This window comes from Galeopterus variegatus, unplaced genomic scaffold, assembly GCF_000696425.1.
Source record: "Galeopterus variegatus unplaced genomic scaffold, G_variegatus-3.0.2 Scaffold1322, whole genome shotgun sequence".
NCBI lineage: Eukaryota > Metazoa > Chordata > Mammalia > Dermoptera > Cynocephalidae > Galeopterus > Galeopterus variegatus.
In genome coordinates this window covers 350,634-362,921 of record NW_007727433.1, presented here as the reverse complement: position 1 = coordinate 362,921, position 12,288 = coordinate 350,634, and the positions used below count along the sequence as shown (strand labels likewise).

Genomic DNA, 12,288 nt, shown 5'->3' with positions numbered 1-12,288 from the left:
AGGCAGCGTTGCCACAGAGCTGGGAGGACAATAAGGCAGGACATGGGGGGTAGTGCCCCCCAGTGAGGAAGGGAGGGAGAGTGGACAGGGCTTGCAGGTGAGACACCTGGAGCGGTTGAGAGGACCGTCCAGCGTGTTGTTTTGTCTGGGCATAGCCATTGGCTCACCAGGAAACTGCCCACCCATAGCTGGTCTCTGCCACACTCAGTGGTTCACTGTCGTTTCCTGTCACTCCTAGGTTTTGGAGGACACGTGCCAGCGGCAGGGCTTCAACCCCAGTGAATACGACCTGAAGTGAGTTTGCTTGGGTCCAGCTGCAGCGTTGTAGTCTGCTCCTGCCCCCAAAAGTACTGGCTCTGGCTTGGAGAAACCCCCTTGGGTGGGCGAGAGCGAAAGTGTATACCCTCCCAGTTCTGGAGGCCAGAAGTTAGAAATCTAGGTGTCAACAGGGCCACACTTTCTCTGAAGGCTCTAGGGAGGATCCTTCCTGCCTCTTCCAGCTTCTGGTGGCCCCTGGTGTTCTTGGCTTGTGGCTGCATCACTCCAGTTTCTACCTCTGTCTTTACACAGCCTTTTCCTACTTTCTCTGTGTTTCTCATCTTTTGTGTCTTAGGAGGACACTTGACATTGGATTTAGGATCCACCTGGGTAATCCAGGATGATCTCACCTCGACATCCATAACTTAATTACATCAGATACCAAATAAGGTTGCAACCACAAGTTCCGGCGCTAGGACATTGTCATATCTCTTGGGGTCTACCACTCTCCCTGCTGCAGAGGGTTTTAGCACATTTGGTTTCGTAAGTTCTTTTGGGGCACCGGGGACAGAGAGCTGGTTGAGGAGATGGGAAGGAACCCCACAAACTGTGGGTCTGGGCAGCCTCCCAGCCACTGGAGGGACATGCACGGTTTTCTGTGTGTGGCATTTTCACAAGAGGGCATTCTCCATGCTCTCAAGGGCCTGAGGCAGCAGAAGGGTTTGAACCGTCATGGTGGTGGTCTGCGGGTTTCTGTCCCACAGGTATAACTTTTAGCTTTAAAGACGTATCTTCATTGCAGCACTGTCCAGTTGTTGGGGGAGGAGCCTGCTCTCCCGGCCTCACCTGTGCTGCCTTATGGGACTCTCTGGGGAGGCGTTCCCTTGGGGAGATGCCTGTCAAGTCATCCAGCCTTCCTCCTCCCATCTTGACCATCTGAGGGTCCCAGGATGGGTGCTCTGTGTGTTCATGCTAGGTCGTGTCTGAGCATCCTGTCAGAGAGCCTTGTGCCACCTCTCTCTGTCCTCTCTGAACCTGCCTGTAGTCCATGTGATGGTGTCTGGTCGGAGCCAATGAGTGTAGTTTTGAGCCAGGTCTCCTGCAGCAGCTTATCTATTTTTCTTATGTCTCCCTTTCGTCTGCTGGCTGTGTAATTTGTTTAAAAGGTGCTGCCGGCCAGCCCGGTGGCGCACTGCTACAGTACACCGCTTGAGAGCGCGGTGGCGCTCCCGCCGAGGGTTCAGATCCCACATACAGACCGGTTCCCGCTCACTGGCTGAGCGAAGTGTGGGAGCAACACCGAGGGTTGTGATCCCGTTGCCGGTCCCGGTCCGGTACGGGCGCGACACTGAGGGTTGCGATCCGTTGCCGGACACGAAAAAAGACAAAAAGGAAAACAAAAAAAAAGGTGCTGCCCCTGCCAAGGCGGGTGCTGCACCCGTGTGTGAGCAACACCTCCCTCGCCCCCAGGGCTCTCAGCCCACCTGCCCTGGGCCCTTTCATCTGCTGTCCTGTCTTGCACTAGACATTCTAAGTGACAACTTCTGGAGTCACTTTTCTAGCCAGTGCTAAAGGTTGGGATCAAAGTTTTCTCTTTCGCAATTCTTCCACGTGCCTTTGGGCTTTATAAACTCCGTTCGTGGATCGGAAAACCGTTCATTGTTTCGGACGGTATCTTGGCGTTGGTGAAGTTGAGCTGACCATTTGGCCCTCTGTATCCGCGGGTCCTGCATTTGTGTATTGAAAGTCCCACGGGTGAAGGGGCCACTGCGAGGCAGCACCAGGTGTCTGAGTCCTGTCCTCTCTCTCCTCTCAGCGCTCTTTTCTTGGGGTGGGCATCCCATTCTTCGTCCACGGTTCACGTGCGATCTGAGCTGGCGTCAGGAGCCAGGCCGTACAGCCCCAGACCTGCCTTTACGTGGCCCGAGCCGTGGTGGGCTCTTCTCATCTGCATTCTGGTCTGGAGGTGCACTAAGCAGGAGCGCAGCTCTGCTGTCTGGAGGGGGCGGGTGTCTGACAGGCCTGTCTCCAGGCGCGCTGCTTGCCCCTGCCCTCTTCTGCCCTTGGTCAGTCCGTCTCCTGTCTCCTCGGATCTTACACCCCCAGTTGCTGCTGAGAAACCTTGTTCCCTCGAACCAGGGGCAACTGATCCTCCACACAGGGGTTAGAGGAGGCTGCTGCGCTCACCCTGTCCTTGGTGTGTCCACACTGGCCTTCTCTTTCCCGCTGGGGATACGGGTGGAGAGGCTGATGGGCTGCTCCTGTGTCGGGAACATGGCTCTGCCATCGGCATTAGCCCTTCATTGAGTCTGGCCGCTATGAGTGCCTGCATTCACTGGACGCCTTTGGACTGGGTCGTTCCATGTGTGGCTTCTCTAGAATCCCTGTCTCCTGTTAATCATCTCTGGGGCTGTGGCCCCATTTGGAGGGTAGTGGGAGTGCGGGGAGCTGTCGTTTTGGCCGGTGGCTGGCATGTAAGTGAGAGTGGCTGGGGCAGCCAGATTTCTTCTGGGCTGCATCTCCAGGCTGCGATGGTGGAGGGTTTTTCCAGAGCTTCTCTGAGCAAAGCCGCGTGCACACCCCTGCGCCATTACTCCCTGTGTCTTTGTCTCCTGGAGCATCTGTGCTTGGGTATGTCACTGTTTCAGGTTCTGGAGGAGCAGCCGTTGTGTTTGTCCCCGAGGCGGACGTCTTTGTTTTCTTTCTCTTCCTCTTTTCCATGTCCTCTCACACTAGCAGCTGTGTCTGGGCTTCCCTCTCCTTCCATGAGGCCACCTGTAGGCAGACACCCGCCTTTTGTCTCAGCAGGTGGTGGCTTTGTGTTCTTGCAGGCATGGGGTGGCCGGGTGGGGAACTGCGGTACTGATGAGGGCAGGATTGGCCTGCGTGTGTTAGGGTCTGCAGGGTGGCACGTGGGCCTTGGTCTGTCTTGCAGGTTTCAGAGGCACGTGCTTGACCTGTCTGTACAGTGGAGATTTGCCAACCTGCCCAACAATGCCAAGCTGGAGATGGTACCCATCTCCCGGAGCCGCGAGGGGCCCGACAACACGGTAGGTGGCTGGGGTGAGAGGCAGGCCTGCTGCTCCGGTCGCGTTCCTGCTGTTTGAAGCACAGGACAGTTCAGCAGCCAAGTGGCTTTTCCGCTTCAATAACAAATGACCGAAAATGAGACTTTTTCAGTCTTGCTGAAGGAACTGTTTTTCTTTGGGGTGGGGGTTAATTGTGCCATGTCTGTCTCAGCTCGTCAGCAGCACTCTGCCCCAGCTCCATGTTTCTGGTCGTGGACTTGCCCAGCCTCGTGGAACCTGCAGAGCCATGTGGACTCTGGCCAGGACAGCCCCTGCCTTCCCCAGACAGGCTGGGCTCCGGGTGCTCCAGGCCGCCCCCTGTGGGTGTTGCCCGCACCCAGTCCAGTTCTCTTCATCGTGTCGATAACTGTCAGGTTCTAGGGTTTTTGTGGATGAAACAGTAACCACAGCAGTAACTGGCCTCTTTTTTGTGCCTCTGCCCGGTCCTTTGCTCCTGTGACTTTGTCCTCCCAATATTGCAGGAAGGCTCTTCCTTACCCCTGTCCTCAGACAGGGAGCTCGGCCTTGGGCGTTGGCAGTGCTCCAAAGCCCGCAGCTGGCCCACGGCTGCCCGTGCCGGGCTGGGAGTCAGGCGGGCCAGAACTGACCCTGATGCTGGTCTTTTCCTGCAACAACTGCACTTCTCAAACTGCTGCATGGAAGGAACCCTGGCTTCCTGTGGGGGTTCCTTGGGGGTGCGGGGCAGGGGGCAGCAGGAGACTGCACACAGCGGCTCCTCTTTCGTGTGTTATTGGGACTTAATGTACTTAATGTAAGTGTGTACTTGAGGGGAGAGACCTGCAGCTGAAGCGGCAGGACTAGCCGTGACTCAGAGAAACAAACTCTAAGTCATGGTGGGGGGCTGAGTGTGGAGCTTGGTAGGGGTTTCTTACAGGAGTGGATGTTGGACATAAGTCTGTATAATACGCTGTACACGCAGGTGCTAGCGTGCCTGTCATTCGGCAGAGGGACTGGAAGGGAATTTCCCCCTTTTGGGTTATAGCCTTATGCTCCTGTTTAGGGGTATAATTGTTAAAAATTGATTTATAAAAGTGCTCATTTATGGAAAAAATTGAGGAAACACAATGTGTTAGTCATCTATTGTTGTGTAACAGATTACCCCAGAACTTGGCAGCCGAAAACACTGCAGCAGTTACCACCTCGCCAGTTTCTGAGGGTCGGGAATCGGGGAGCAGTTTAGCTCAGGTCTCTGGTGAGGAGCTGTGGTCTTCTGAAGGCTCCATTGGGGCCAGAGCAGCGTTTCCAAGATGCCTCCCTCTTGTGGTCCCTGCACATGCGGGCACACGTGGGCACACATATACACATGTGTACATGCATGCGCAGGTGCAACCCTGCCCGCAGCCTCCCGGGCCCTCAGCTGTCTGCAGAGAACGCAGAGGGCAGCACTCCTCCCTGGGGTCGTCTCTCCTGGGAGGGTAGGGGCAGGGGCGTGTGCCCTCCAACTGTGCCAAAGGGTTGGACTTGGGTCTGGGTAGGACAGCCGCTGCTCCTCATTCAGCTTCTCCCGTCTTGCCCCTCTAGGTTCGCATCGCTTTGCAGCTGGATGATGGCTCCAGGTTGCAGGACACCTTCTGTTCAGGCCAGACCCTCTGGGAGCTTCTCAGCCATTTTGCTGAGACCAGGTGAGTGTCGGTGGGTAGGTCCCGGGCTCTTCCCCGCTTCTGTGGTGGGGATGCAGCTGTGGTTGTTGGGACTGATCTAGAGCCAGAAATCCTGGCTCTGCTCTGGCCAGAGCCCCAGCCTTTTGCAGTCCTGGTTGAGAGGACTGGTTTGAGACCTGGGGCTGCCTGCTTGCCAGTCAGCTCCTGGCAGGGATGGATTGGCCAGTGGCTCATCTCATTGAGATTCCTGGGCCGATGGCCCGGCCTCACCCTCCTGGAAGAGGAAGGTCACACTTCCACCCTCGTGAGGACCCAGGATTGGTGAGCAGTGCAGGGGAGAGTGAGGTGCTTGGTGTAGGTTTCCCCATGCTTGCATCTCCCCAGACAGTGCTCTGGGGATCCTTGGGCAGAACAGAGTGAAAGCTGCATGCACCCGCTGCCAGCTGTTCTCAGAGGGCAGTTGTTCGGGGCCAGTCACAGCCGGAGTCACGGGCTCCACTCTGGTGAAACAGCCGCAGCAGTGTCCGCTGCTGACAAATCCTGTAGGTATAAATCCCCGTGTGAAGTGAGTTATATTTACAAAGTCTTCTTTTTAATAACTGATGTGTGTGAGTTTCCGTTAGTTAATGGTCTGAACTTTATTTCATTAAGTTTGGGTGTTTTCATTGAGGGATGGAAGTCTGTGTCTGCTTTTTTTTTTTTTGTCTTTTGTCTTTTTCTGTGTCCGGCAACGGATCGCAACCCTCAGTGTTGCCCCCGTACCGGACCGGGGACCGGCAACGGGATTGCAAGCCTCGGTGTTGCTCCCGCGCCTCGCTCAGCCAGTGAGCGGGAGCCGGTCCGTATGTGGGATCCGAACCCTCGGACGGGAGCGCCGCCGCGCTTCCCAAGCGGCGCACTATCCAGTGCGCCACCGGGCCGGCCCCTGTGTCTGCTTTTAAGGGTCTCGGCCGGTGGCATGCTGGGGATGCTGGGAGGATGCGGTGTTTACTGTGTGGCCGTAGGTTCATTGCTTGGCCTGTCTGGGCCTCTGTTTCCTCGTCTGTACTGTGGCTGGTGTGCAGATGAGATGAGGTAACACATCTCCGCTGCCAAGAGCAGGGTGTGGGTCCGTGGTTAGTGTGTGTAAGAGGAGCACTCACAGTAGCCCTGCGGGTCAGGGGGCTCCGGCCTCGCTGTGGGGAAACCCACCGCCGTTGACGCAGCACCGGCTGCACTGCGGGGGAGGCACCGTGGCCTGCAGCTGCCGACATCCCGGAGCCAGTGGCCATGGGGGTCGAAGCCGTGTTCAAGGTGGGCTTAAGAATGAACGGAGACTTCCGGGGCAGGCAGAGGGTTGAACACCACGTGTAATTTTCTTCCTCCCCAAATGCTACTAAAGCGACAGTAGGTGGAGCTTCAGGAAAAAGACGCAGCCCGCTGGGGTGAGCGAGCAGGAGCTGAGGTGGCAGCAGCACCGGGGGATGGGTGGGGAGGGTGCCGGCGGGCCGAGGGGAGCCGCAGCCTGGCGGGAGCCAGCTGGCCGTGCAGAGCCCGTTGAAGGCTTGGGATGGGCAGGTGCTGGGCAGGGGTCGAGGAGCCGCCAAGCCTGGCTCCCCTCCCACTCCGTGCTGTGGTGTGGGTGCTCGTCTCTGGGGAGGGTGAGGCTTGGGGCTCTCTGGACCGGGGGTGCCCGCAGGTCTAGAATGAGGTTGGATGATTGTGGGCCACTCAGTGTGGAGCCCGTACCCACCACATGGTCCCCAACACCAGCACCTGGGCCTTCACCCACAGCAGGGTCTGGAAGAGTCTCTCCAGGGAATCCGCTGCTCAGAGGGAGGTCGTGAGGCACAGGTTAGCCCAGAGGCGGCCCAGGAGTCACAGCTCTGCTGTAGGACCTGGAGTGCGAGCAGAGGGCAGAGCAGGAAGCGTGTGCGGCACAGTGGCGAGCAGCCTGGGGTGCGAGGCATGAGCTTCCAGATCAAGGGGCCTCCTCGGGCCCAGCTCACTGGGTGGAAGCCCCTCGTCAAGGATGCAAGCAGGAGCAGGGGACAAAGACGATTCTGCTGCTCTCAGAGAGGGAAGGGCAGGCCTGGAGACACCTGGCGGCTGCGAGCGGCACCATCAGAATTCATAGGAAAGTTTTGTTTCAGAGTTCTCTATTTTGCCAAAGTGTCATTGAAGAGTGAAGATAAAAAAGGCACCCTTAGACCACATGGAAGTTCTCAAAAAATGTGCCCCCGCAGCCCCTCGACAGACACTGCTGCGGCTGTTCCAGCAGAGGGGAGCCCGTGGCTCTGGCCGTGACTGGCCCCGCAGAACTGCCCTTTGAGAACAGTCAGCAGCGGGTGCAAGTGAAACTAGAAGAATGTGGAAATCAAAAGTCAGGTCGGGACGCGTCCCACAGGCGGGGCCCCGGCGGGAGTGTGCCCGAGACATCCCAGCCCACCGAGATCCCGAGGGCGTGGGACGCGCGTGAAGATGAGCAGTGGTGCCGTGGGCCGTGGGGTTGCCCCAGGGAGGGCCGAGGGCGGCAGGAGCATCGGTGTTAGTGGGAGCCTCTTACTCTGGAGGGCTTGGTAACCGTGCGAGTCGCAGTTTAAGAAACAGACGAGGAGTGAGTGGGGCGACTCTTTGAAGAGACCAGGTGGCAGCAGGGGGGGCCCGGGATGATGGCAAACCTCAGACGCCAGAGCCAGTGGCCCTACCCATGGCCCGCGGGTCTGGATGACAGCGTGGCATGTCTGTCTATGTCTGTGCACACATGTGAGGTTTTTTGTGAATCGTGTACAAGATGTTCTGTGCCCTTTTTCTTTCTGCTGGTGGCTCTGCCGCGAATGTCCTTCTGAAGAGTCCTTTGCAGTGTCGTTCTGTACTGCTGCACTATGTCCTGTGGCACAGGCTTGGCCTCCTCCAGCAGTGGCGGTGGCAGTTAGCTGTTTCTGTGCCGCCTGCACCGGCAGAGCTGCTGCAGACTGTCCCGCAGGCGGCCTTTGCACCCACCCCACCCCTGTTCCTCCCTTAGGGTAAGCTCCAGAGGCAGAGTTGCTGCTGGGAAAGGCAGGGCCACTTTGAATTTCGTCTGCAGAAGCTCAGGCCCCAGCTTTGTCTTGGGAGCTGGTGCTCGCTGACCACCAGGCAGGATGCACACAGGCCCATGGTGAGAGTGACATGCCCAGTGGGCTTGGTGCTGGGGACCACAGGGGGTGCACCAGGAAGCTGAGCACCCACCGCGGGGACTGGTCCCCGACAGGTCCATATTAGGTGTGGGAGGAACGCGTGTGCTCAGCAGCTCGGAGCTGGCCCAAGGGTGTGAGAGGTAGGGCAGGCGACTTTGGGAATTGCAGGTCTCCACAGAGTGGGACCGGCCAGAAACTGGTTTCTCTCCCTTGGTGCTTTCCAGAAGAGGTAAGAGTCCAAAAACTATTTGAGTGCTGTGCCTGGAGGGAGGTGTCTCGAGGTGGGGGTGCAGGGAGCCCTGCGGAGGTCAGCGCGGTGTTCCATCCCAGGATGAAGCCTGCTTTGTGTGTTTAGGACCACTGGGCGTTTTCCTGGGGTGGCAGCCACTGCACATTCAGAAGGTGGTGGCTTCTTTGCATGTGTGTCATGCTGGACAGTGGCTAGGGCTGACCCCCAGCATCTGGAGCAATGCAGGCTGCTGGGAACACCACACGAGCCACATGGGGTGTGTGTGTGTGGGGGGGCCGTGAGGTAACTCTGGACTCTCACAGCCACGTGAGAGGAAAAGTAACAATGGGCATAATTCATTTTAGGAACACGGGTTTGGTTAACTTGGTATACCCCAATATTACCCTTTGAACATGTGATCAGCAGAAAACTGAGGTGTTTTATGATCTTGTGTGTCCCCTTTGTCTCCCTCTGGCCAGCTGCGGGCTAGTGATGCTGGCCGCCTCTGGATGGGTGGCTCCACCTCTGTCCTTCTCAGGCTGTGCTGCAGGGAGGGCACCTGGAGAGGGGACTCTGGGCTGCTGCCTCTGGGCTTTCCCATTTTTCCCGTAACCTGACAGCCCCATCCAACAGATGGGCATGGATGGGGCTGGGCCTGTGTTTTAATTTAGGTTCTTTGAGACGGAAAGCACCCCTTTAGTGACTGGGAGAGATACAAGGTGGAGTAAAGATGTTGTTACTGGCAGGCCTGGGGGTGCATGCCATGCCTGAAGGCCAGCACCTTTCCTGGGGTCGGGTGTTACCCGAGCATGTTTCCTGCAGGGAATTTTAATTGGTGGGTTCACAGCAAGCAAGCACGAGTTCCAGGAGATCACGCTGACTGAGAGGTAGTCACCATGGTGTGCCTGGGTCAGTGGGTGAGTCATGTAGGCTGTATGTGCCTGTCCTATAGGGAGCTGGTCACCAGGAGGCGGTGATATAGGCAGATGTCTGGGTCAGTGACATTGACAAACTGGGAGGGTGGAAAACTGGAAACCACATCGAGGTGACTGAGCCCCGTGTGTGGTTGAGAAAGTCCAGCTCGGCAGGCACACCCTGGAGATGCTGCGGGTCTGGCTCCAGACCACCACAACAAAGCGGATATCGCAATAAAGCAAAAGTCACATAAATTTTCTGATTTACCAGCACATGGAAAACTTATGTTTACACTGTATTGTAGTCTATTATGTGTGCAACAGCATTACATCTAAAAACAATGTACATACCTTAATTAAAAAATACTTTATTGCTAATAAAGCAAAAGTCACATAAATTTTCTGATTTACCAGCACATGGAAAACTTATGTTTACACTATATTGTAGTCTATTATGTGTGCAACAGCATTACATCTAAAAACAATGTACATACCTTAATTAAAAAATACTTTATTGCTAAAAAAAAATGCTAAGGCTCACCTGAGCCTTCAGCCAGTTGTAGTTTTTTTGCCGGTGGAGGGTCTTGCCTCGATGGTGGTGGCTGCTGGCTGATCAGGGTGGTGGCTGCTAAAGGCTGGAGTGGCTGTGGCAGTTTCTTAAAACAAGACAACAGTGAAGTCTGCCGACTGACTGACTTCTTCCACGGCAGACTGGCTGTAGCATGCGATGCTGTTACAGCCTTCTACCCTCAGCAGAACTTTCATAACAGTAGTCGGTGCTCTCAAACTCCACCGCTGCTTCACCAACCACGTTTATGTGACATCCTGAATCCTTCACTGTCATTTCAACCACGTTCACCGCATCTTCACCAGGAGTAGATTCCATCTTAAGAAACTGCTCTCCCTGCTCATCCATGAGAAGCAGCTCCTCATCCGTTCACGTTTTTATCCTGAGGTTTCAGCAGTTCAGTCCCATCTTCAGGCTCCGCTTCTCGTTCCAGTTCTCCTGCTGTTTCCTCCACATCTGCAGGGACTTCCTCCACTGAAGTCTTCAGCCCTCCAAGCCATCCGTGAGGTTTGAATCAACTTCTTCCAAACTCCTGTTAGCTTTGACATTTTCACCTCCTCCTGAATGGAGAACATCACGAATGTTCTTAGTGGCATCTAGAATGGTGAATCTTTCCAGAAGGTTTTTACTTTACTTTGCCGAGGGCCATCAGAAGAGTCACTGTCAATGGCAGCTACAGCCTTACGTTAAGAACATAAATATATTATGAACATATTTCTTACATAATAAGACCTGAAAGTCAGAATCACTCTTTCATGCATGAGCTGCAGGACGGATGCTGTGTCAGCAGCATGAAGACTACATGAATCTCCTTGCACGTCTCCATCAGAGTTCTTGGGTGACCAGGTGCATTGTCAAAAAGCAGTCATATTTTGAAAAGAATCTTTTTTCTGAGGAGTAGGTATCAACAGTGGGCTTAAAACCACGCTATAACAGATGTGCTGTCATCCAGGCTCTGTTGTGCCATTTACAGAGCACAGGCAGAGTAGATTTAGCACAATTCTTCAGGGCCCTAGGATTTTTGGAATGGCTAACAAGCATTGGCTTCAACTAAAGTCACCAGCTATAAGGCTGGCTGATTAGTTGTTGACAATGCAGTGTTATAACACCAAGGTCAAGGGTTCGGATCCCCACAGTGGCCCTGTACCCCCCTAAAAAACATGTGAGAAATGCCCTCACCTGTCCAATGCCAAAGGATGGGCATGGAGGCACGAGGTGCAGTGAAGCGAGACTTTAGTGGTGGTCTTCTTGCAAGGTGAGGCGTCTGATGAGCCAGGCCCACCCACAATGGTTACGTCGAGCAATTTATTCCCCAGTGCGCAAGTCCCTCCCCCACTTCCTCATTGGCAGAGTACTATGGGGTACACAGTCTTCCCAAACATTGCCTAAGTTTTCTTACTTCCTGGCAAGGCATTTATTTATTGTTCCCTCTGGCAGAAAGGGGTGGGCTCAGGACAAGCCCCCCAAAAAGGCCCCCCGGAAGTCCTGAGGAGGAGGAAGAACCAGGAAGTAAAGAGAACATGGTGATCAGCCACCACCTTGAGAAGTCACCCTCGGGAAAGTGCACTTTCAGGGGTTATCACACCACAAGTCACTCAAGCAACCCTTGTTAAGCTGTTCTTGAAGATGAATCACTTAGGTTATTTTCTCACACTCTATAAGGCTGTTTCATCCACACTGAAAATCTGTTGTTGAGTGCAGCCACCTTCATCAGTGATCTCAGCTGGGTCTTCTGGGTAACTCGCTGCAGCTTCTCCATCAGCACCTGCGTCTTCACCTGCACTTTGATGTCATGGACACGGCTTCTGTATTAGTCTGTTTCCACTGTTTATAACAAAATACTTGGAACTGGGTGATTTATAAGAAAACAAAATTTACTGCTTGCAGTTTTGGAGGCTGGGAAGTCCAAAGTCCGGGGAACGTGTCTGGTGAGGGTCTTAGTGGTGACTTTAGTGACAAAGGGTCTCACATTGTGAAAATGGTGGAGCAGAGAGACAGACAGACTCTCCTCTTCTTTTAAAGCCCTCAGAACCACACCCCTGACCATCATTATTAATCCGTTCACTACTGCAGGGTCTTGCAATCCAGTCACCTCTTCAAGGCTTCACCTTCAATTACTGTAATAGGATTTCCCACCCTCATAATTAGTCACAGTGGGGACCAAGTTTCTTTTTTTTTTTTTTCCTTTTTGTCTTTTTTCGTGACTGGCAGCGGTCTGCCACCCTCAGTGTCGCGCCCGTACCGGACCGGGACCGGCAACCGGATCGCAACCCTCGGTGTTGCTCCCGCACCTCGCTTAGCCAGTGAGCGGGAACCGGTCTGTATGTGGGATCCGAACCCTCGGCGGGAGCGCTGCCGTGCTCCCAAGCGGCGCACTGTAGGAGTGCGCCACTGGGCCGGCCCTGGGACCAAGTTTCTAATACACAAAACTTGGGGGACCCAGTTCAAGCTTTAGTGAGTTTTGGGGGGGA

General features: G+C 55.0%; 1 protein-coding gene across 2 annotated transcripts in view; it reads left to right on the top strand.

The window, feature by feature from the left end:
- The first annotated feature begins 242 nt into the window (after positions 1–242).
- Positions 243–12,288, top strand: part of ASPSCR1 (alveolar soft part sarcoma chromosome region, candidate 1) — a 38,382-nt gene continuing 26,336 nt past the window's right edge. For both annotated transcript variants that reach the window (XM_008576282.1, XM_008576283.1), the window contains exons 1-3: positions 243–294; positions 3,194–3,308; positions 4,869–4,969. In XM_008576282.1, coding sequence (XP_008574504.1) covers positions 3,267–3,308; positions 4,869–4,969 — 143 coding nt within the window. In that variant the 5' untranslated portion in view covers positions 243–294; positions 3,194–3,266. The remainder of the gene's footprint in view (positions 295–3,193; positions 3,309–4,868; positions 4,970–12,288) is intronic.